This window comes from Anser cygnoides, chromosome 12 (genome assembly GCF_040182565.1).
Source record: "Anser cygnoides isolate HZ-2024a breed goose chromosome 12, Taihu_goose_T2T_genome, whole genome shotgun sequence".
NCBI classification, from domain to species: Eukaryota; Metazoa; Chordata; class Aves; order Anseriformes; family Anatidae; genus Anser; species Anser cygnoides.
The window spans coordinates 17,988,199-18,013,575 of record NC_089884.1 but is presented as its reverse complement, the minus strand read 5'-3'; the positions used below and the strand labels follow the sequence as shown (position 1 = coordinate 18,013,575).

General features: G+C 40.5%; 1 protein-coding gene across 3 annotated transcripts in view; it reads left to right on the top strand.

Moving 5' to 3' along the window:
• The window catches only part of NKD1 (NKD inhibitor of WNT signaling pathway 1), a 181,556-nt gene that overhangs the window by 57,194 nt on the left and 98,985 nt on the right, over positions 1 to 25,377 (top strand). Inside the window, exons 1-4 of one of the 3 annotated variants that reach the window (XM_067004460.1) lie at positions 11,213 to 11,231; positions 11,362 to 11,518; positions 11,661 to 11,693; positions 11,894 to 12,054. In XM_067004460.1, the coding sequence (XP_066860561.1) occupies positions 11,494 to 11,518; positions 11,661 to 11,693; positions 11,894 to 12,054 (219 nt within the window). In that variant the 5' untranslated portion in view covers positions 11,213 to 11,231; positions 11,362 to 11,493. The other 2 variants (XM_048075372.2, XM_048075373.2) reach the window with 2 other exon arrangements.

Genomic DNA, 25,377 nt, shown 5'->3' with positions numbered 1-25,377 from the left:
GTTTTTTTATATTTCAGAATAATTTAAAATATTTGTGGAATTTCCTACAAAGCAGAAAATTTATTTTCTGTATAGCTCTGATCCCCAACTGTAAGCTTAACAAAGCTTGGACCACGGTAGTAGTTTTAAGCTCTTATACCTACTTGAAATATTTACTTGAAATGAAAGCTGAGGATCCTACCTGGATTGTTTTTATTGCTAAAATGAAGGCTAGGATGGCTGTGATATTTTGTGGTCCTTGCAAATCAGTCTTTCCTGTCAGATTGTACAGAAAAGACCCTTCCGCATTCTCCTGAGACCAGTGAGAAAGTCTGAAGCAATGAAGAATTACCCTCAGTTTCGGGGGATCAGGTTAGGTAACATTTAAAAAAACTGGATGTGCGCAAGTCCATGGGAGCCAATGGGATGCACTCACAGGAGAGCTGGCTGATGGCACTGCAAGGCCACTCTCAATTATGTTTGAAACATCATCGCTACTGGGGGAGGTTCCTGAGAACTGGGACAAAGCAAACATCACTTCTCTCTCTAAGGAAGGCAGAAAGGAGGACCTGAGAAATTACAGGCCAGTCAGCTCCACCTTGGCAACAAGGAGGACGATAAGGCAAATAATCCTGGAAAACATTTCTGAACATACTAGGGACAGAAGGCGATTGGGAGTAGTCAGTGTTGATTTCTGAGGGGGGAAGTCATCCCTGACCAACAGGGTAGTCTTCTACAGTGACGGGTGGATGCTGCAGGGGATGTTGTTTGTCTTGCCTTTAGTAAGACTTTTGACACTGTGTCACATAACATCCTCACTGACAAACTGACCGAGTACAGGCTAGATGAGAGGACTGAGAACTGGTGGAACTGCTGGGCTCAAAGTGTTGTGAACAACAGCATGAAGTCCTGCTGGAGGCCAGTCCCCGTGGTGAGCCCCAGAGACCAATACGGGAGCCAAACACTGTTTAACATCTTCATTAAAGAGAATGATGATCCTGTGTTATCTTTTAGGTAGTTAATCCTCTTTGACCTAGGGTTTAAAAATGAAATATTTGAACTCCTTATCAATTTGCTAGGGTGCCAAAATTTTGGGTGTACTTTGCAACTGTCTAAAAGATAATCTCTAAATAATAAGAAAGTTTATAGTGAAGAGAATATATAACTTATAAACAAAAAATTCATTATCTATCTCATTGGTTTGTGCTACAGAAAAGAATTTGTGCAGGACCATCAGGTATTCAACAGTAATCCAACAGTGAGGAAGAGCTGAAGCACATTCTTTTTCTACAGAGATTTATGCTTATTTGTAACATTTTAAGTCCAGTTTCATTAATGACTTCCCACTCTCAGTAGGAAATGCTCAAAACATATGAGGAAACCATCTTATGAAACAAGGTTTTCTTTTAATAATTTGGATTTTATTGTACAGCTGCTAAAGAGAACAAATTGTACCTCATGGGGGTCTCTTCAAATCAGTATGGAGTCCCAGACCAGTTCAGTGGCTTCGCTGAACTTGATGCAGGAATTTTCTTCTCCACTATGATGACTATATGAATTGAGCTTCTTTAATTGGTCTCAAGCTCTAAAGGTCCACTTTGTTTTGGTAGCTGGTTTAAGAATGGCTATACAGGATACTGGTCTCTAGCAGTGACCAAAAGCAGATGCCTGCGGAAGAATATAAGAACAGGGTTAACATATTGTGATACTTCCAATCAATCATCTCAGTCTCTAACAAATAGTTATTCAGGGAATTCTTGAGTTTGAGATGGCTTCTATGCATTTAGAAACTGTCAGTGAATTTCTCTTACATCAGTTTGCCCAATCTTTCCTGAAGCCTATGTAAACTATGGTGTTCCCCTGTTTAGTTGCTTAGGAATATCAGAGGAATAGAGGTAACATAGCTCTTCTTTCTTGTATTTTGTCAGCTGGACATTGATGGGAATGGTTGACCTAGTCACTGGATGGTGCCATTCCTGTCTGCATAAGAGGACTGCCTAAAGCAATATTAGACCCTAAGATCAGAGCGGTTAGAAAAGCTTTTATTGATATAGTGTTTTTTTATGCTCTTAAAATTTTCCATGGTGACATTGTTGCTCCTTGGAGAAACAGAAAATACACCTTAAAATGTTCAACAGCCACAAGTGCACACATAAGAGTTGACTTAACACATATGTAACTTAAACATTGACTGGCTTTTGCGTGATGACAAAGCTCTGATCTCTCAGGCTTATGCTCACTTTGTTCAGCTTAGTAGCAGTTTGTTCCCTTCTATCTCCTAGATATTTTGCAATGCATAGCATGCAGGAGTATTATTTTGGGGTAAAAAAGAAAAAAAAAAAAAAAAAAGATCTCTCTCCTCAAGATCAGAAAGGATAGGAGCCTTAAGTCTTGCACCACATACAGGGAGTGGAAGTTATCCAGCTTTGTCTGCCTGTAACATCTTCATTTCATCTAGTCACCCATTCTCCCTTAATAGTCAAGGAAGGGGAATAGCCATTTCATCCGACCTATTTTAAATGTCTATATTAAGATGAGACAAATCATGTCCTAATAGGTACTTTTAGAAAATGATTCATCTCAATATATAGAGTTATGAAATAGGTCACATGAACCATGTATTTCTCTCCATTGACTGTAGAGGGAGATGAATTCTACCTAGCTTGTTTTCCTACCTAGGAATTTATTTAGACTTTTTTGAATCTAAATTTGGTTGCATAAATAGGAGTCTGGGCTATTATTACATGAAGGCAGTATTAACCTCACTGATACAGCCCATAGTCCTATAAATGCCTCAAAACACTGGAGAAGTCCCATAGGGAAAGATTCCCTCATAACATGGCAAGAAGCTCCCACAAGCCCGGGCAGCGAGCAAAGCTGTGAAGGTGTGCAGGGTGCGTGGTTAACGTGCCAGAGGTCTTTCCCCTACCTGACCTTCTGCTGACAGAACAGACACAGTGAAAGCCTGCTATGATGCATCCTGCCCTTGCAGGATGCTGGCAGAAAGGCTGCTTTGTTTAGACGTGGTCTGGCACTAGTTCAAAACCACCATGGCAAAATTACTGAATGCCAAGAGAAGAAGTGGGGGCTTGTTAGTTTGATGCAAATCCCGGAATTCCTGTAGCTTCTGTCATGTATTTCATAATACACAATGCAAAAGGACACAGAGTGTGGAGTAGAGCAGCAAAGTGGATCTCCATGGGTTATCTTCACTTCATTCAAACCAGTGCGGCCTATCTGAATACAATGATTATGTCATTAACACCACAAGAAAGTGTTGCAGAGGTACAGTGAAGAGGCCAAGTATACCCCACACCGATTAGATCAATGTGCAGTGTTTCTTGATAGATGCAAGGTCTTGCAGCACTGGCAGCTAGTGGTAAACAAAAAAATCAGAGAAATAAAAATCAAATGTTCAAAGGCCTCACTTGGTCGTCTCCTATCTATCCATCTGTCAGGACTTCAGAAGTTTCCTTTTAGGAGTGAAGTTTTTTCTTTTAAGTTCATTTAAGATAGTGTCTTATCTGTATGAGCCTGTCTTACCGTTCCATTTTTTGTTAGAAAAGACTAAGTGAATTTTGAAAACCAAAATTGGTTTACACAGAAGAATCTAGAGAACAGACTTCTCTCTACTGCATGCCTCCACCTCTGCAGGTCCACGTCTGACATGAGACCACCGCTGAGTCAACAGCTGTGGTTGCTGCACCAGTGCTGAGCACTGGGCCCAGACCCTGCTTTCTGTGCCCCTTGTTCAAAGTTGCAGAGAACCTGTAGTTGACAATTAATCTCTTCTGTTTCCATCATGTACAATTTACCACCCAGAATGTCCAAAAGGTACAGGCAGCTAGAGTCTACTCTGTGTTGGGCAAAGCAGAAGCTCACGTGCCCAGCTGGAGAACGGCTGCTGTCCTCACCTCCACTGGGCACTGGGGCTTGCTGCCTCGCAAGATTTGCAACAACACCGTTCCTTCATGTAAACAGAGTATCAGCATGGAAAATCACTAGTAACCAAGGATTCAATGTATAAGCAGCTTTAAAATAGACCTGAAGGTTTATTTTGTTATATTTTAGTGTTCAGAAGGGGGTGTTCTTTCATATTTAGAGTGACAAAATACTTGCAAGTTACTGTTACCAGATTTGTATGGTGATGTGGAGGCCCCGGCATATTTTTCACAGTAAATTCTTCTTCCCCACTATAATAAGGCTATGAGTGAGTTTGCCAAAACGCTTTGGAGTTGTTATAATTCACACAGAGCTTAAAAGACAGTTTTACTAACATTTTTCTCCTTTTCAGATTTTTATTACTCTTAATACTTATTACACTGGTCTGTTTATAAACATAGCACCAATCCTACTTAATATAGCAACAGAACTTGAACAAACTTTATGCTTACTTAAAAAAACAAGCAAAACTATCACAGAAGTGGTGTGCTGAACCAATACACATTAAACCTAAACATTTCATGTTTCATGAAAGAGTTTTCCAAAGGCTATCATGTTGAAAATCAGGCCTGGGTGTCTGTCAAAACCTGTAGTTATAAATCTGCTGGTTCCAGACATGGAACCTAAATATAAAGTGTAGGTGCAGATCTTGATTCTTACATTGTCTTTCCAAAGTTCACAGCTGTGTCCACGTGTGACAGCATAAGGAAGCGTATAAGACTTTACCAGGCCATGGCTGTAAATAACAGGACTCTGATCAAGCAACTTTTTCTCTTTCCTCCAGTCCTCTGTCACTGTAGCTTTGGGTTCCTCAAGTTCCTCAGAAGTGACTATACGCAAGCAGTGTCCTCTGTCTGTGCGTAAGGTCTGACTGGCCCTATTTTGTTCTTGTGCCAGTTATTTTTCCAGACCCCTTTCTTGGAAAAGCAGCAGCAAGTTACAAGATGAAAACATGAAAGCAAAAATCCAGCTTCTTGTAGTTTAAAAAATACCCAAGAACACTCAGCAAGCAGCAGTGGAGCGGAGGAGCTCAGCTGGCTTGTCTGACAGTAGCCATTTACTCTAATGCAAGACATATTTCTTTTGTCCATGGGCAGAGTATCCTCCAGAATGGAGATGGAAAGTAATAGGGAATTGTATGATTTAATGGTGACCTTCCGTGCCATGCTTTGAACAGATCTATGTTGTCTGTGTTGTCAGCTGTCAGGAGTGGGGCTCTCTTCAGTCATCAAAGCATTTAGCAGTTTACAGTCTGCTGTTTACATTACTGGCCAGTACTTTACTCTCCTGAATGCAGTTTAACTATTCTGCCACCCTGTGATGAGTATTCTTTTCATTTGGCGGCAGCAGCAGTCCTCCCGAGAAAAGCCTTGGAACATTGTTTTTGGACACAAACATACACAAGTTATTAGAACACAAGATCAAAGGAGGTGTCCCACTGTCTTCCTTTCAATGCTCCCATTGTGTTTGTATGCTGAAGCCTGCTAGAGAGTTAGAACCAGAGAAGGGGGAGGAGGGGGGAAACCTTTGTACAAAGGTACTTGTCACTGAGAGAAGCCCATAAAAGATGATGTGAGAAAAGACACCAGGTGGAGTATAAACCACCCTTATTGTTAAGAAATGCAAATAAAAATCCTCTCCTATATTAAAACTTTCTCACTTGTCATTTCTTAGATGCTAAAGGAAAGGTTCTGATTATTGGAGTCATGGCACTACTTTTTACTTTATTTCTTTTCTTTTTATGTGCAGCACACTGTACATGATGTCGTCTAAAGTTATTTTTCCACTTTCTCTGCATATTGTTATAGTTGTTAACAAATTTCGTTTCAGCAAAAATATCCACTGGAAAAATCCCTCAGAAAAATTGCACTTTAAAATAGCTCAAGGCTTGCCTTTTTTTTTTTTTTTTTTTTTTTTAAGGACACCCACAGGGTTTCAGATTTTGTACATTAACTGCAAGTCCATTTTATTTGGGAAGGAACTGTGTTTTCCTTGGGGAAACTTGACAGAAAAAATCCTGGTAATTCCATACAATCTTTGAATTTTTTTCTGGTGACTCTGCAGTCAAATTCCAGGCAAAAGGGGTTTCTAGATCCAACACCCACTAAAATCTACTGAAAGAGCTTCCAAATTGTTGGGAAAGCCCCAGTCCAGCTTCATCAACATTAGAAAGAGACCTGATAACAAAAGAGCCTCACTTCTGTTCAGATCTCATCCATTTTTGTTTGTTTGTTTGTTTGTTTGTTTGATTTTCCATCTTCCATTTTTCAGATGAGGTAAAGTCTGAATTATTGAATTAGCTGTACAATGTCTTTTGAGAGAAGAGTTGCAGGTCGAAGCAGGTGATGATTAACAGCAACAGGGCATTTCTAGCAGAAAGGTCTTCCAGCTCCATCAGCACTCGGTAGCTGATGTGGTCTTTCAGAGTGATAGAGAGCGAGAAGAATGATGGACATGCCATGAGCCTATATCCCAGTGTCATGGTGGATTCTTCCACTTGAAGATTCAGTTCCATGACTACAATGCAAGGAAGTTATGGTATCTGAAAGGAGTATCTTCATGGAGGTGGTACAAAGGACATCTAGCTGTCTCCTGGTTGTTGTGGGAAGCACCTCATCAGCTGAATCAGCACTTGGCACCCTGACTCATTCCATAAACCCAACAGCTCTCACTAACTGGCGGGTTTTCTCAGCTTTGAAGAGAAGTGAAATTTAAAAAAAAAAAAAAAAAAAAAAAAAAGTTGATGATGGAAACTATATACACTGGAGTACAGAGACATAGTGTTTTAACAGTTGGAGACTGAAGTTTGCCAGGGATTTCTCCATCCCATCATCACAGGCTCTCAGAAGAAGCATAGAGACAATCTTGAAGAAAGCCTGGAAAATTTTCTCATGGTACCTGAGCATGTGCAATGATATCTGGCACTCTTACACACAATCCCTCCCTCCTTGGCAGGTGATGTAGTGAATGTGCTCATTTGTGATAGACATCTTTCTGCTGCATAGACACTGTTTGAACTTGCTGATCAGTCTTCCTCCCCAGGGTCAGGGCAGTTGCTGACATCCTGAAAAAAAAAAAAAAAAAAAAAAAAAAAAGAGAGAGAGAGAGAAAGAAAACCTGTGAAGCGAGTAGGTTTGGAGTTGAAAGGACGCCACAGTGTAGACTCATGCCAAAGCTTTGAGGCAATAAGCCAAGGCTGCAAAGTTGCTAAAGCGAGTAGGTGCTGACATGCCAGATTCCAAAAAAGCCTTAGGCAAAAGTGCTGAAAAAACTGCCAAGACCATAGGTACCAAAGACAAAGACCCCAGATCTGAAACTGTCTTCTGACAGGCCTCCCATTTGTGTGTCTTGGGAATGAGCAAACAAAACACTCATATGGTCACCAAAACAAAACGTAGATGTTATTAAAAGGATCGGTTGTATCTGCAAGTCCAGGATTGTGACCCTAAGTGCATCAGCAGGTTAGTAAGTGAAGCAATTATTAAAGACGTATCATTGCTGTGAGCAGTTCTTTGTTGATGAAATAAAAAGGGAATTAATTGGAAAGTGGTTGAAATGGAGGTTGAATGTGGTTTGTGCCTCTCTTTGTTATTTTGAGAGCAACAGGGATCAAAATTCTGTATCAGTTGGATCCCCCAAATCTTCCAAACTTAGTTATATTTCATGTTGCTGCAGACAATGGCACTGAAAGCACCAACAACATCTTTAGAAGCAAAATTTATATATGTTTCCTTTCACAACTAAGCAACCTTTTCTTAAAACATTTCTGCAAGATATAAACATAGATGAGTTAATGAAGAGGAGGAGCAGCACCATTTGAACATTACTGCCTCTGTGGGCAAAATTTTTTGGAGAATTACGTACCTTTTTCCACTTTAAAAAACACAGTTCATCCCTTACTTCTGCTGGATGTCATGACCTGCATGCCACTTCTAGGTGGAAGAGAACAGCATGCACCTCAGACCTGGGGAGGCTTCAGATGGATGGGAACATGGCTGGAGAGGGGAAGAAACGGAAGGAGACAAATGAAGAACTGGAAAGCACTATCCCAACTACTTACCCCATTACTCAGGCAAAGCAGTGTGGTTCTATCATCTGCCATGGGTATTTGCCCTCCTCCCTCTGCTCCTCCTTGTCAGAAGCAGCACGGTGGTGGAGAGGTGCATCACTGCCCTTCCACCCCAGGCACCACACAGAGCCTCACTTGAGGCTTTTGGTGCGAGACTCCTGTGTGATCTCTGACTGAATTTACCAGTCTAAGGCCAGGTACATGGTTAGTGCATAGTGTAGCATTTCTACCCTGGCCTCTGAACAACTCTTGTTAGGACGCTTGCTTTCATGTAGCCTTATACCATGTTTAGTTGTCTTTAGGTGCATGTTCAATCTGAACCTTTTCAATGCTGGCTTACTTTAATTACCGTACATTAGGTCGCTGTTTATTTTTGCCCTCTGTTCTGTAGCTAATACACAAATGTAGAATCCAACTAGACATGTGTGGTTTTGTCTGATATCACCATGTAGATGAGTACTCTAGATGAGTCCTCATTCTTTGTTGGGACATCAAAGCAAACTTTGGTGGTACAGAGAGCTCCTCTTAACCTAACAAATGATAAAACTCTTGCTATTGCAAGTATTGTCATTAATTTCACTACACCCTTGATATTGAAAATTAATTCCCAGAGTGCTCTTATTCACTTGTTTCTTGGTAAGATACATTTGTTTCCTATCATCAACTAGATTGTATTATAACAAGGTTCAAAAAGGTTTTCCATCCTCTGAAAAAGCAGAGCATAGTCAGCACTAATGAAAGGGCAATGAATAATACTCTACATCATGGCTTTCAAACTTTAAAAATTCCACTGGGGTCACTGGGTTGAATTAGAGACCCTTTAATCATCAGTACAGTTTTATGAATGGTGTACTTTACTCTGATATTTTACTAGACGTCACTACTTAACACACTTCTTGCTCCATGGAAGGAAAAACAAAAGGCTTTGTGTGCCTCGAAGTCCCTGTAGTTTTGAGGATCATTATAATTCTACTGAGCCAAATCCTGAGGTCTCTTTTTAGTTGTCATACCATGCTAACGCCTCCTGAAATCAACTGGCATTTTTCTGAGCAAAAACATGCTCAGAATCTCAAGATTTGGCCCTTCAAGTGTACCTGAAACTTTCCTGTGGGGAGGAAAACTATCTGAAGTTGTGATTTCTACTCAGTCTAATGTCTTTGTCTGTGTTACGTCTGTGCCCAAGCACCGGCACACTGGATGCCTGGACTGCTACCGAAATTTGGGATTTTTGGGTTGGATTTTCTCTCCATTGAAAACCTCGTTTTTTCAGGATACATTATTGGTTGTAATTGAAAAGGGCTTGCTTTAAGCTCTAACAAATGCTGCATATATGAAAGCAAGATGGCACAATAGTGACTGTGTAATAAATGCAAGTCCCTTAGTCTCCACGATGGTGACACAAGCGGACCTCTGTGCTCCTTTGTGAAAGTGACGGCTTCTTCCCCCAGTTGCTGGTTCAGACCTGAACTTGTGACATTTCTAAGGCCAACTTGCGTTTCCAACAGCTGGGTGATGGGGGCACCATTTCACAAAAGACGTTAATAAATCCTTACTGTTTGGGGGGCACTTCCACAAAGGTGTCCTCTGTTTCTTGTAAACACTGAAGATAAATGATATCGCAAATAAAACATTTGCTGATGAAGTTAAAAAAGGGTATTTAAAACTCTAGGCTGAGGGTATTACAATTCAAAAATGGATATTATAATTTCAAACGTCTTTTAATAGCCATCAGAGAGTTTTTACAAGTTTTCATAGTCTAGGTGAGGCTTATGCCCCAAGGAGTCTGCTTCATCTAAATCTCTTTCCCTCTTTCTCCTCCCCAAAATCTTCAAAGGAACAAATATGTCACTTTAAATACACAACATAAAAAATGGGCCAAATAAATTATTAAAATACATAAAAAAGAAAGAGATTAAAAAAGATGCATGTTATTAGTTATTTGACAAGCAACTGATGCTGTTGCAATGGCTGCATTTCACAACACAAATGTTTTCTTTGCTAGACAGATAAATAGTTGAAATAATGTGAGAAATGACTTTGCAGTCATCCAAAGAACAATTTGGCATTGAATGGTTCATTTAATGGCTTTCCACTGGCTGCGCTGTGCAGTCATTTCATACCAGACCTTCACCACATCCATGTGCTTTGGAATTTCTTCTAAAAATGCGCTCCAAGCCTGACCCTCCTCTCCCTGTCCCAATTCCCTCCAGAAGTGTTACTACATATGCTTTGAATCTTTATTTTAGATGAGCTCCCAAGTCTAACTCCTTCTTCCCTGTGCTTAAAACGTATGGATTTGAAAGCACAGATGTAGCCTTGAAGTTTTTGGACCAGGCCCATCTGGGTCAATCCCTACGCAGTTGGACTAGTAGTTTCTTGAGTAGAATTCTCAGAAGCCTGCATTTTTTTCTCCTTCTGAATCTACTACACACTCTCCTTGTTCCCTTTTATCTCTCCTAGTTCAACTACAAGGATCTCAAGAGAGATGTGATTTTCATAAAGAGAAAAATAATGACCAGCCAGAGGAAGGAAACAAATTTTTAATGACTGTGAGAATTCTCTTTATAAAACAGCGAGTTTCCTTTTAGTTTATTCTATACATAAGAAATATATCATTCATAAACTGGAGCAGAAGGGGAGACTCTTTTTAAGTCTCATTTACTTGACTGAAAAAAAAGAAAACCTGGTCTTTGTCCTCGTGCTGCAAACATTTTGAACCACTGAGAAGGGGTTCCAGATCGGCCCCTAAAACCTGTGTTTTGGCATTATCGGTGAATGGGTAGGATCCCTTCCGTGACCAAAGACGCCGGTGGAAGGCAGCACGCAGGACCAAGTCAGTAGAAGCCCCGTTCCTGCAAACACGCTGGCTTTCTTCGGAATCGAGATGTTGCTAAGCAGGGTCGCGAAGGCTTCGGGGGCGCACCCGAGCACGGGGGGTGCCGGCCGGCGGCCGGAGCACTTCGCACCCCGGGGGCCCGGAGCCGGGGCGCTGCGCGGGGCTGCGCGGGGAGCGGAGCGCCCCGTGCCTGGCTGCAAGTGAAACGCGCCCCGGCTGCTGCTGCTCCTTTTTTTTTTTTTTTTCTTTCTTTCTTTCTTTCCTTCCTTTTTTTTATTTTTTTTTTTTTTTTTGGAGCCTCCAAAAGGCTCTCTCGCCCCTTTCATGTGCCGCCGCGGCCCAATGGGAAGGCGGAGGCTGCCTGCAAGTGGTCTAATCTCAATGAGGTGTCAATCATGTTCCCCGGTGGGTGAAGTAAGGTCTTTTGTAACCGCCTCTGTCTTTGGGAAAGAGAGGAGAGAGGAGGAAGAGCGGAGCGGAGAGGGGACGCCGGACCGGGCTGCAGGAGGGGAGCTGAAATTCGCTCTTGCTTTAGCAGGGAGAAGTGGAGCGCATGGATTTTTAAGCACGCTGGGATTTTATACGTCTACAAAAATAACAACAACAACAGAACCTGACCCTACTGAAAGCAGTCAAATGAATCGTAATTGCAGATCAATGCAGAGAAATGGGGAAACTTCACTCGAAACATGGTTAGTTCCTTTCACTTGCTACTTCCTCAGCCCTTTCCCCTTATTCGGATTTTACTTGTGTGTTGTTGCCGTGATTTTATACTGGTGTCTAACGATCTTCCTTTATTATTTTCCCCACACACTTTCCTCTGGATCTGCCTAGCTGCCGTTTGTAAACCCAGAGAAAGTCCGGAAGGTAGGGATGGCTCCTTCCAGCCAGTAACTTTGAACGCCTTTGAAACCCCCGGGCCGAGCGGCTGCCCCCGGCCCCCTGCCCTCTCCCCTCAACTTTCCCCCGCTCCGGTGCCGCTCCGGTCCCCGCTGGCCGCGGGGCTGGCTGGGGGCCGGGCGGGCTGTGCGGGCGGCTCAGCGGCGGCATTGTCTCCTCTTTTCTAGGTGATAGTTTTGCGGTGAACGCCTCTCTGGCTCGCAAAGGGCTGGAGGACTGGATGGTGAAGCAGAAATACTCCGGGGGCAGCGGCAGCAGCAGCGGAGGCAGCAGCTCGGGACTCCAAGGCTGCCAGCACAGGGCTGTTTGCAGGCTCTCCAGCGGCAGGGTATGTCAGCTCCCTAGCTGCGCCCCCTCCTTTCTTCTTTCTGAAACAGGGGAAACCAAAAGCTCTTTCTCCATCCCTCTCTCCCTCCCTCCCCAGGGCCGGTTGTGCAAAGGAAGGGTTTTCTTTGCCCTAATGCTGCTCCAAGGGGCTGCCCGTGGGTGGTATCCATCTGTCCTTTGGTGAAGTTGGGAGCTGCAGGGCAAACTTGGTGCTGGTACAAAAGCCGGCGGAGTAAAGGAGGACCTGTCCTCTAGTGTCTGAGCAGCACGATTAGAACAAAACCTTTCGCAAACAGGAACGAACGAAGAAATGCTGGAAAGAGCCCAGCACCCTGTCAGTGTGCGCAGGCTTGTGAACCCTGATTGGTGCACAAGTTTGTCTCTGGCATTTTGGCAGAGGAATTCAGGAAAAGAGAAGTCCCCGAAGAGCATGTTGTTATTTATTTGCTCTTTGCTGTTAATGTGGGGCTGACTTTCTCCATAAGAGTTACCGCACATGTCACTTGTTCTGGCTGTTACCACGCACTGGTCATTTTCCACCCTTTCTCTTTCCTCCACTTCTCCCATGTAAAGCTGGGCTGGAAGAAATGTTTAAGCTGAGTTATTGTTGTTTTTCTTTTAAAAGTTGTGTGTTTCAGCAAATGGCATGGTGAGAGATAAACAAAGGCGGTTGTTCTCAGATATGTTTATCAAAGTGTTTTAGGGTGTGATCCAGAGCTTATTGATGTTTACTGAAAGACTCCCCATGACTTTCATGAGCTTTCATGATCAAGCACTGAAAGCTGCATCAGTGGAAAAGTAACCTGAGAGATGGGGAGATTGGAATCTGTGCTTCTCATCAAGGAATGTGTCTATGAGAGCACAAGAAGAGCAGGGTCACCAAACCTCCACCAGGTTCTTTGCTTTGTTAGCCACCAGCTTTATTGTCAGAAGCCTGGATTCCTTGCCTCTCAGGAAAAAGGAAAAATTAACTTGCAAGGTAGAGAAGAGATGAGACATGCTTCATTTTAGGTGGGGTCTTGAATTGCATGGAAGATGTGTAGAATGGAAAAAGCTGATGGCGACTCTTTAGGTTCCATGAGTACTCTATGTAGAGGAGGTTAAATTATTTGTGAGTCACTGAAAATAAGGTGAAGGGGCTAGGATATTGACGTAAGTGTTGGTAAATGATGAGCATAATCACTTCGCTACATGTTTACTGTACAGGTATCTTTGGTTTTAGTGATATTATTGTATTTTACTTGGAGACAATGTGTCAAAGGACAGATGTTCACATTAATAATGGTATCTGTATGGTACAGATGCAAAGAGTAAAAATGTGCTTTTAATTAGCTTTCATTATATCCATTTTTGTAAGTTAAGCTTTTCAGATGCATGTTCTACTGTTTGTGTAGATATTTTCTAGGAAAGAAAGTTCAACTCACCAAATTGAATGTAGGTTTAAAATACAAGAATTAAAGGTCAAAATCACTGACTTCAGCTTTATGAGATTTACAAAACAAACAGAACTGTTATCAAGAATACTTTGCTATTCACAAAACTTCAGTTCCACGAGGTCTGCTCAGCTGGAATGTAGAACAGAGTATTTCTCACCTTAATCAAGGTGTGCTCATGATAGGTCAGCAATTAGCAAGCCACTAACTAAAAATTAACTGATTCTTTTTACTACATTATAAAACTGTAAATAGGTTCAAGTATGTTTAAAAGTTCTGTTCCCATACGGCTTTTTACTGTCATCCTGATAGAGCTGTTTCAGAAGGTTAGAAAATATGGGCAATTTATTGCTTAATATATTTGGTTGCATCTGCACACATATATGGCCTGCTGATTGATTTAGTTGAATTGTCATTCTATCACAGGCACGCTATGACAGCTACATTAAAGTTCCTTTAAAATATGAACTTTTGGTAATATGGAAGGATGCATTTCTAATCCTACATTGGAAACAGATGTGCCATATGTACAGTTTTTGACAAGGATTATGGAGTCACAGCTATTGACTCCATAAATGAGACTACACAACTGTTTCTCTTCTAAGATCTCTTTGATCACTTATATAATTATACCAAGGTTCAAAGTGGATTGTAGCCTAACCTCTTGCTTCTTCATTCACCTCAAGATGTAGAAAGGCTAGTCTCTTCTCTTAATGGTCAATGACGTGGGATTGTGTGGGACAGTTGTGTGTTCCCCCAGTAACCAACCAATGGCTCTTCTTACTGCTTCAAAACTCTTCTTAAAATGTTCAATTATCTTACAGGGTGTTGTTAAATGGTACAGTTCTATTGTCACAATTGGGAAATTTGGGTTCTCATATTTTTTTTTTCCGAAATACGTCTTAATTGTTCCTTTTGTGATTCACAGCAGAAAGAATTAAATCAGACGTTGATGAAAATATTTGCATCCACAGAAACATCAAGTTTAAACAAACAAACAAAAAACTAGAAATATTTTTCCTCTTGATCCTTAACCAGACTTCTGTTGATGGCGCTTTCATCAGTATGTTTCACTTATTTGGTGAAATTCGGTGTGATGTCGAAGTACTTTTGATGGCAGAAGAAAACACTCAGTTGCTTTAGTTGTCTGAAACTTAGAGGATTTCGATCATTTGGATTGGAAGTTGAATGTGGTAGTGAAATTTGACATATGTTGCTCTGAATAAGCTAAAAATTCTGTGTAGGTTGGAGTTGAAAGGCTGTTTCTCTCAAGAAGAGAGACACTGAATTGTTTTGCTTAAATTAGTTATCCAGGGGAGATGACACTGGAGTACGGGGCATTAATGTAGCCTTTTACAAGAGGATTAAAGACAAATGTAGGAAAGCAATAAAATGTAATTTGTGTTCCTTTCTAGACTGACTAAATTTACATAGATGACTCCCATTAACAGCTGTGGAGGGCAAGTCTGTGTCAGGTCAGTCAAGGAGCATGTGACACTAGCAGGGTTCCATCATACAGCACCCGTATTATCTTCTTGAACTGAAGTGTTGAGATTTTTTGGTTGAAGCAAACTTTTCTCAGCTGATGCATTTTCCCCCATCCCAATTAATTGGGAGAAAACAGATTAGTGTCTAGCTATTGCCAAATACATCAGTCATCTGAGGAGGATCTCGTAGTAAATCATTGGGTGAAGGCATCAAGCAAGGGAAGGGGAGTGTTTTTGAAATAGGTACTTCTGGTGTGTAAACAGCTTTCTGTTCTGGGCTAAGAGCTCTGATCTCATTAAACCATTGCCTCCCGCCCAGCAGGGGCAGCTCTGTTCTAAATGTTTTAATTACTGAGGAGGCTGAGGGCTGGGCCGCACCCTTCCCCTTCTCCATCGTGTAGAATTAAAGAAAAAAGGAATTCTGTTGCATCTATGAAAAGTATGAGGTCCAGAGTCATATTCTATTTTCAAAGCTAATTGAAACCACTGGGGTTGTAAATCTGTTAGAGCAAGTGAATACGCTTCTTTTGCTGCTTTATAAATGAGTTAACTTGTACCCTGAGAATAGGAGAGGTTTCCTGACACTGTGGATTATTCTGTATAGTTCTGAAGCTGAAATGTATTCAGCATGTTTACTTTTGGAAACCATTTCTAGAGATCAACATTGTTTGCAAATATACATGTATTTATTTAACTGAGAAGTAGTTCTGTGCTAAAGGGGGAATATTAAATATGACATTGCTTAGTTCAATTTACTTTTACCTTCAAAGACATAAGAAATTTTGCTAGTTTCTTGGTTGTGCGTCTCATTGAGATCAGTGTTTGGGATTGGAAAAAATCTGATTTTTAATTAAATTTCAAACCAGCTGATATTGAGCCAAGTTGGAAGTAATCATTTAGGGTAAAATAGGAAAGTCTTTAGTTTACAACTTCAGCTGGAAGGGCTAGTGCTAGTGATCCTCATGTTCTAACCTAGTTGATATTAGAATTGAGTATCTGGTCTGGGATTAATACAGTAGGATATGCTGAGGCACATTGCTGCTTCTGATGTGGGGTTTGTTCTCCATTTGTTCTGCGCCTGTAACTGCCAGTGACATTAATGGGCATTCCTTGCATGGTTGAGAGGGGACTACGCCAGTGTCAACTTCACCACTCCTCCTGCATGGTCTTTCATGAATTAAAAAAAAAAAAAAGCCCTTTCCAATTCCCCACTGCTAAATAGCACGTGTCTGTGTATGTAAAAATACATAGCCTTATGAGAGACACAGCTGGATAGGGTATTCATCCAAAGTGAAAATAATAAAGAGACTTCTTTAGTGGCCTGTGTATGTGATGCCTTAAAGGTTACTGAAATGGAAGACTTAATTGTAGCGCTACTTCAGGGTCATTTCATGGGTAGAATGACATTTGAAGGACTCTCTTCTTGCTGACAGAGTAACAAGATCAATTAAAAATTTTCTTGGGTGCTATCTTGTGTGATGGCTTGAAGTAGTCTTTTAAACTGAATTGCTTTAAAGTACATTAATGTTAGTATTATAGGGATAACTATTTGTGTTGACTTGGAGGACTGAAAGAAACAAAAGACTCAGCAGTGTTGTGTATTCATGTGACTGAAAAAATATTTTTATATATAAAATATTATGTGTATGGTGTTTAAAATAAAATTGCCAAACTTGATGTTGGAAGAGAGAAAGGAAAAATCTTATTTTGTGTTGAAATTTGGTGCCAACAAAACCAGATAATTTAAGTAGTAGTGCACGTAGTCTATCTTGACAGCTTTGGTTTGGGAAAATTGTAATATGAATATTAACAATCAAAGAGTCTCTGAACATATTAGTGCCATGGTGATGAGATTAGTGAATTGGCCAATACTGTAGCAGAAAGCTGGATTCCAAGGGAATTATCCTTGAATGATACCAGTTGGTGCAATTAAAAGCCACAATTCAGTTGCCATATGGAAAGTGTTAGACATCCTTACATGGTTTCAAAGCTATGTGCCGGAGGTTAAATTGACATATGAAGAAAAGCATAAATTAAATATTTTGTGTTATGAAATTAAAAGTTGACTTTGCTTGAGCCATATGGAGGAGGTGGATGGAAGGCAGTCTGTATTTCATCAGGGCTTGCTTTATAGGTATTTCAGATTTAACGTGGCACACTTTTAATTTAGGATGTTGATTGGAAAGCTGAATGGCCCATGAAGTTTCTGCAAATAGTCTCATTAAAACAACTTTTTTGATCTCTAACAACTCTTTCTCCCACCCTCTCTAAAATGGTGTTATGTAGACTGGTGCTTGCAAGAAGGAAGCTTATTCTGCCTAATAGCTGGGTGAAGTCCTCATTTAAGTGATAAGAGAAAGCTATGTCTCTTGGGCTACTGAAAGTCCCTCCTGGCTTAGCAAAACCTTAAATCTTTTGGATGAGAAGGCCTTGGTTATGGAGTACGTTTTCTTCTGTAAATTAGGATGAAAAGTAACAACGGTATGTTATATTTTTAAATGACTTAAATGCAAGTAATTTAGTCCAGACTTTACACTAAAACTTTGCTTATAACAAGAATGGGAAATTTGTAGCACGATTGTTGACACATGGGAATGTTCTTTATAGCAGCATTCATTAACAGAAGGTTTTTCTGTCGGTTTTGTGAGATCTGTAATAAGACCCAGGAGGAGCTCAGTAAGTGGATATTTGTAGGCACCCTTCAGAAGGAGATCTTAGTTGACTTTTATGGTTTCTTTTGAATTTGGTTAGGAACAGAGGAAAGAGAAGTCTCTTGAGTGTTGAAACTTTGTGAGAGTTAGTTTTTTTTCTGAAGTTGGGGACATAATTGTTTGGTGGTGATATTTAAATCTAAATGGAATATTGCTTCCCCTGATTCAGATGTTGGCCTTTATAGAAATCCTTGTGGACGGATTTTGCCTCATGAATGTCAGCATCAAAACAAGGTTCAAGAGTAAATGGTAGCTGTCGACATATACAAAATACTTGGAGTATTTCTTGGTAACTGAACCCCTCTTCCAGTTTAAATATACTAGTTACTTCGAGTAGTCAGACAGGAATTTTCAGACTGTGATATCTATAAATATCTCTTATGGAAAATGAGGTATAGTTTTAGTTCAAAAAAATTAATGTGAAGAAATGGTCAAATAGACTTTCCCTGTGAATTTATTTAGTCATATCTGCCAACGTTGGCAGCAAAACTAAGCTTGTATTTACTCCTGCAGAGTAAGTACAGCTATGGGAGATTGAGTTGGACTGTATTCCATTCAAGAATTATTAACCAAGTTCCAAATGCAAAATCTTCATTGTGTCTGATTTCTGAGCCAGGAAAGCATGTTTGTATTGGAATATCTCATGACATTTGTCTTGCAGTGGTGGAATGCCAGTGGCGTTAGCTGTGGTGAAAGGGCTGTGCTGGCATGGACACTTCTACTACTGCGCAACTTAAGAGAGAAGGGAAATGACTTGTATAGATTCAACTCTAGCTGTCTTGGTCTCTCTGCAAGGCATATGGCCATACGATGTGTTTGCCGTTTGTAAACTTCTTGTTTTATTTTTATCACAGCAATATGGCATATACTTTGTCCCATAATTCACAGAATAGAAATGATATTTCTGAATCTGTGAGATCCTTTTTTTATGTTCCTTCCTGTGTGATCCTTCACACTGTCCTGTATAGTTAGCATCTTGCAAGTAGACTGTCATGTAACCATAAGTCCACTGATTAATAAGGACAGGCCCATTGGCTTTTAATGGTATTTCACATTCAGATAGGCCTATATCTGCGGCTAAGTGTCTAGCCCTGATACCTACATGTGTGCTTCTTACGTGACCTGATGTGCCTGTCATATGTGAGAAATAACTGTTTTAGTCATAGAGAATCTAATTGTTTGGGGAAATGAATGATGCAGTGTCGTCTTGGGAGGTCCTGTGACAGCTGTGAAGTTGAGTACCACTGATCTTGTTCATGTGGTGTGGCCTATTGTGTATCATAGGGCAATAAACGATCCTATTGTTTTAGGCTATTAAATCCTTTCGCTCCTCTGAAGACCATACTGTGGCTAGGGGAGACCGAAATGCTATCTGTGCCCAAGAGCTCCCCAGTGCTCAGGAAGAGGCTAGTAGAAATGCACGTAAAAGATCCTACCAGACTAGCCACTGGGCAGGGATAAGGGAACACCTCCTCTTCCCTGATTCAGACGAAGGTCCCTTCCAAGTGAACATGTAAAAAAGAGTTGCTTCTTAGATTAATCTGAAGCTCCTGATTAATAAAACATCTTAATTAAGACTCATCAGGCAAGTAGCTTTTCCGCTTTTTCTCAGAGCTCCGATAGTTTGATATTCATTAACATCTCTTCTCAGTCTGAAAATTCAGTAGAACTCTAAAACTCATCTATTTGATAGCGAAAGGATGTCCTGCTAATTCCTTCAAAAGTGCCATCTACCAGTCTCATTTTTGTTTGTAATGGAATTTGGATTTAATGTAGGCTCGGTGTCACTGGTCCCTTATATCATTTCCAGTGAGAATCCCCTGAGAATGTGAGAAACTCCCTTAAAATGTGGGAGGAGTTCAGTTATGTTTTAAGAAAAATTTGTAGTAGGAAGATCTAAATGTGCACAGATTTTTTTTCAGCCGTGTATCCATGGGCCTCAGACTAACAAAATCCAGTGATGTATGTAACTTCAGCTCAGAGGTGGATTGGCATGTGGTCAGAACAGTCTGTGCACTGTCCATCCAAAGAAATACTTTGTGTTTTGTGATTAGGGTGGAATTTAATGCATTTGGGGGCATTACTGTGGCAGCTTTAAATGGATTAAGCATATTGAGGTTCCTATTAAAGTATAACATTGTGATTCAAGATCTGTGAAAGAAAATCATGCATGGGTGTTTGATCTTGGGGTGCAGCCACACATGCTGTGAGGCATAAAATAAGGGGATAGACTCAGTAGGGAAGTGACAGAACAAAGTACTGTCTTGCAGGAGAAATGGGATTTGGGAGCAGCCTTGAATCTTTTGATCCATACTCTGTTGCAAATGATGAGTGGTACAGAGGTGATAGATTTGTCTTGGGGGAGGAAGGAGAATGGTGGATAGTGTGTCACATTGCCCTCGGAGATAGTTTTCTGTCTGATTCCCCAAAGATTTTATAGCGATAGATAAGGACTAAGCTGCTTCCTGTTGTCCTATCTTAAAAATCTTTTATAATTCCAGGAAGGTTAGTTTCAAGAGAGGTTAAAGAAAAAAAAAAAAAGGTATTAGCTGTAAAGCTAAGTCATATGTATTAAGTGGATATACAGAACAAATGCCTGTTTTGGGGAGCAGGAATCTTCTCTGAGCATAGAGTGCCCCAGCCTTGAGCTTGCAGAATAACAAGCAGTCTCTGTATTGCATAAGATGCTGTGGTTAAGCCTGTATCAGTGTTTCAGTAATAAACCACTCTCTTTTTGAAACAATAAATAATAATTTTGCTTGTGAACTTTCCAAGTCTGTCTCTGTTCACATAGCGTACGTGTGTATAAACTACAGACACTCATTCCCCTATAAAGAGAGAACATCATAGTCTAGCAAACAGAATATCTGTCATTCCAGCTGAGCAAGGTCTAAGGCAATAACCCAAAATATCCTGGAAGAAATTCTAAAAAGCATTGAAGAAATCAATCGTCTGATCCTAGAGGAAGGTCTTTGATGTAATCCTGGTAAGTTTATACTGGGAGCCTGCCTATTTCTTTATGGTCAGCCCTAGACTTTCTATATGAAAAGTGGATCAAATAATTTTATATGCTTCTGCTTTAAAGAAAGATGGTTGATAGTTTTCTAAAGCATACACACTGTTTAAATGTAGATTGTGGCTTTTAGCCGAAGCCCAGGTGGGGAGGAAAGGCTTTTCAAAACAAGTACTTACAGAAAAAATAAATAATACTTTGATATTTTCCCATGGAAAAACTGTGCCTCATTTATCCATCCTGAATATTTAATTTTATTTTGAGGATAAACTTCACAGGTTATCTCAGTTAAAGCAATTTTTATTTAGGCAAAGCTTATGTGCGAGGTCTTGTTCCTGATGTGGATACATATGTAAAAGGAGTTTTTCAGAATACCATAAATAAATTACTTTTAAAGGTATATTTTCAACTAACTCACTGCAGTTGGGTAACCCTGTTTAGATCATCTTGAAAACTTCTACAATATTTCTTTAGGCACTTACATTTTGATATGAAGGCCCTGCTGTAATAGAGAGGAAATTTCTTATTGCTTTCAGTGGTTTTATATCGTGTTCTTTGCCAAATCAATGGAAGAGCAGGGAAGGTTCAAGTGGTGCGACTGATAATGTCTTTCTGTAGAAGCTACGTTGCTAGTGGAATGGCAGTGTGTTTTCCCCTGCAGATGCAGTTTAGCCGGTCATTTTATGATAGGTTCGCAAGTGGTTTTCATAGTTGCATTGCTACTTAAATTCTTATTTGTAATTAGCAATGTAATTTTGCAGATAAGTTTAGAAAGCATGTTTTGAGAAAAGCAGTGCTGTGCAAATAGCCTAATACCCATTAAAACAGTACATTTTTATTGTATGAAGGCATTCTTTATCTAATTAGGTTGGCTTGTTACAGTATTGCACCACAGTTTCATTTTTTTTTTTCTTTTAAATCGGAGGCTGTTTTTAACAATCTGTGACTGGTAGGAAGCACACCAAATCCTTAATTCAGGACTAATGTATAGCAATGAGAGCTATCATACAGGGCTTTTCTTTGAAAGACAGTTGTTCTTGGATTAAAGCATGGTGACATGTAACAAGAGGGGAAGTGTGCAAAAAAACCCCACTGTGGTATTTGGGAAGGAAATACTGTACTCATTTATACTACATAGATTTCAGCTTGGTAATTGGCCTTAATGTGGCATTCTTTTCCAGATGTGCTGCTTTAACTGGTTATTGTTGGTTGGGTTGTTGTTGTTTTTTTTGATGTAATTAGAAGAAAAAAAAAAGCGATGAAATCGATGTTTTTTGAGAACTGTGTGAGGAAAGTCAAAAGTAAGGCAAGCTGAAGTTGCTCTGTGTCCTTGAACGTCTGCAGGAGGGGAGGACTAGAGGGACTAATCCAGGAGAGACTGGACAGTGCTGTTTAAAGGCAAAACATACCTCTGCTAAAACAACTTCTCTTTAATCTGTGGCCACCTCTGATTTTCCTCGTTCTGGAAAAACTGGAATTGAAGGCCTTCACTGAGAAGCCCCATAGATTTGCCAATAAATCGATAACAGGCAACAGGTAATGTCTTGTGGAAGTAACAAAAAGACTGAGGTATTAGCTCTGCTGAGTAATCTGCCTGTCCTCATGTGTGTTTCAGATGGCAATGCCAACCATCCTGGTCAGCAAGAAAAGAAATAAAATAAACACACAAAAGAGGAGAATTGTAGCACCACTGGGGAAAAACAGGACAGCTCATCGTTACACAAGAAAAATGCGAATGTTGTGCATCTAGAGGTATGTTTTAAGTTAGGAAAGAGTCCTGCCCTGCCGGACGGTCAGAGCCTCTCCTAGTATCAGCAGGAGCCATATCCAAAGACAGGGCGAGGCTTCCTCCTTCCACGCTCCAAACAGACATGTGATTTGGTCCTTTTGGTCCTTCAAAATATGCTGTTATCATGTATCAGCTTCAATATCAAGTGGCGTCAGGAATGGTACAGAAGCCCTTTTGTGAGAGGCCGGCTGGTCTGAGAGACGGGCTGGGCCTAGGATGCGGCCTTATGGTGCTTTGGCACCACTTGCCGAGGCCAGCGGGCTGACAGCACTGGGTGGAGGGAAGTGACTCCACTGAAAAAGTTGTCGGCTGATGTTTAGTCCCATCCCCCTGTAAATGAGGGGGAAATATGGTGTGTGTTACCAGGATTATCCACCAGCAGCCAAGAACCTTTCTTCTCATAACAACTGTGGTGTGTTCTGTGCCATACCCCAGTGTGCGCTGAGCTGTCATGTAGGTTTGCACGGCATGGGTTTGGAGTGTCCTTTCTTGTGGGGTGATGCCTTCTTTCTCTACTAGTGCCTCTTTATCCACATAAAGTACTGTTTCTTTCTCCCATTGACCAGGTTCTGTTTACAGAGGGGTCACACAAAATTCACATGCCTTTAGGAACCGCCTGGCAGCAAGTCTGACAGCGGGTGAAATGGTACAGGTTTCGCCACGCAGCCGTTTGGCTGTGTGCAATTGACAGGACTGATTTTTGGAGCAAGTGATCTTTGTGGAATATAAAGGGTTACGTTGTTGAAGTTACACAGGCGCCAATCCACTGGCACACCACAGGTGATCTCGGAGCGAATGTTGTTTAAAGCGCCTGTCCCACGGTTTCACAAATGTGCTCTGACCAGAGGATGTTTTTCTAACTTCAAAGGGCTTCTCAGGCTGGCTCAGTGCCTCACAGGCTGAGTCCACAATTCCTCTCTGCTCGTGATGTGTTCTAACCATGTGTGATTTTTTTGGTATGTGATGTTTTCTTAAAGCGGCATTGACCTGTGTTCAAATGAAACTTGCTCTTAAGTTTGTAAACACAAACTTGTCGTGTGGGCAGTTTTCATCTTAACCTGACGTGTGGGGTTTTTTTTTGTGTGTATTTTTTTAAAGAACAAGAATAGACATCAAAAGGGGAGTAATTTATAGGAAAAGAAAAAGCAAGAAATAAACTTGCAGCAGTCTTTTGAGTTGCACCATCCAGAGGCTTTTCTCTGAAGCTCATGTTGTGGGACCTTTGCTGGCTGTAAGGAGAAGTGCTTGTTTCCACCCTGGCAGCACCAGTGCTGGAGTAGGGTACGTGCTCTGAAATGTGCCTCTGAGAAGGGGCATGCAAATGGGGGGGAAAGCAAGGCATAATGGAGTAGAAGGTGGAAAGTACCAGCGACCTCTTACGTGTGGTTTTTTTTTTAGCAATGTTATATTAAAATAAATGTTTAGGAATGTGTCTATGCTTCTAAATATTAAAGGTTTCTTTTTCTTCTATAGTACTTTGTAGATGGTTTTCAAGGGGATTATTTTCAGATTAATGTAAAAATATGATTTTTGAATGTTGAGAAGTAGAAGTGACTGAGTTTTTACTGGCCAAATTATTTTACTATTGAAGTCCATTAACTCTGAGAGCAGGATTAGGCCCCAAAATATTTCCTGAGGTGCATTGTGCTGTGTTAGCTATGGATGTGAAGTTCTCATGTTCCACTAAGATCCATTGATGGACATCTTTTTTCAACATTTTTGCTTTCATTAAGGTGAGAAATGCGGGCTAGTTGGAGGCTTCAAAGTCACCAATTTTTAGTTTACTGCTAATACCACTGTGAATGTCTGTGAGTTTAAAAAACAAGCAAAAAAAATTAAAATACCTTACAGGTAAGACCATGATAATTCCTGCATGCTGAGTGATAGAAAAGGATTATCTGCCATGGGAATAAAACCTCATACTGTGAGTGGCATTCTGTGAGCAATATATCTCAGCTGTGCAATGAAGTTTCCTCCTGAGTAATGGTACCACAACCTAGCACTTAATAATTAATCCAGACTTCAGATGCAGCTTGATCCCAAAGTTATCATCTAGACAAGGTTCTGGAGAAGTCAGTGATCTCTAGGACCTAAAACCACAACCTGTGCTGCCGTACCAATCCATGGCTATCAACACGAACCATCCCACCACATTTATTTTGGCTAGTTTTAAAGCAGGTGGCCAAGATGAATTCCTAGTTTCAAAGTCACAGCTGCTGCTTTGAAATTGTGTAAGAAGGGCTTTGGTTTCTTAACACAAAATAACTGAGCTGCTGTTTGGTATTAGAGCATCATTATTCTGGGAAATGCACTCTTCATTTTAAAAATATCTTCTGCATGGAAGTTGAAGGTTTATACCTCATGATTGTAAGTGTGAAGAGCTGAAAAGGTTCCTTGTTTGACTGACGATTGTAAATATTTAATAGTTCCTCAGTGATTTGAGTCAATGGAATCTGACAGTAGTATTAAAAATTAATAGCAATATTAGAAACAGAGTTAATACAAGAATGTCTTGTTGGTATTAAATCATTTCGGGGGGGATTTTTTGGGGTAACTGACTTCAGATTTCTTCAGATTTTTTCCCTTTTAAGTGGTTTTCTTTGTGGCAGTCAGCCTAAAAATGTTGTCTTTATCATTAAATCAATTAAAATGACCAAATGGACTTTATGCAATCATGCTAATAATACTGCGATTAACTAGAAGGAAATGTTCCATTACAAATCCCTATTTCCTGTCCTTATAAAATTTCATTTTAAAGTGAGCTTTCTTGGGTGACTTTTTCAGTAGCGTCAGCAATAGTGTCAGCAGAATGGTGAATTCTTGTTGCTGGAAGTATAAAGAGAATTCATGAAGGAGTTTGTGTTAAGCATAGTTTTTTCTTTTTTTTTCCC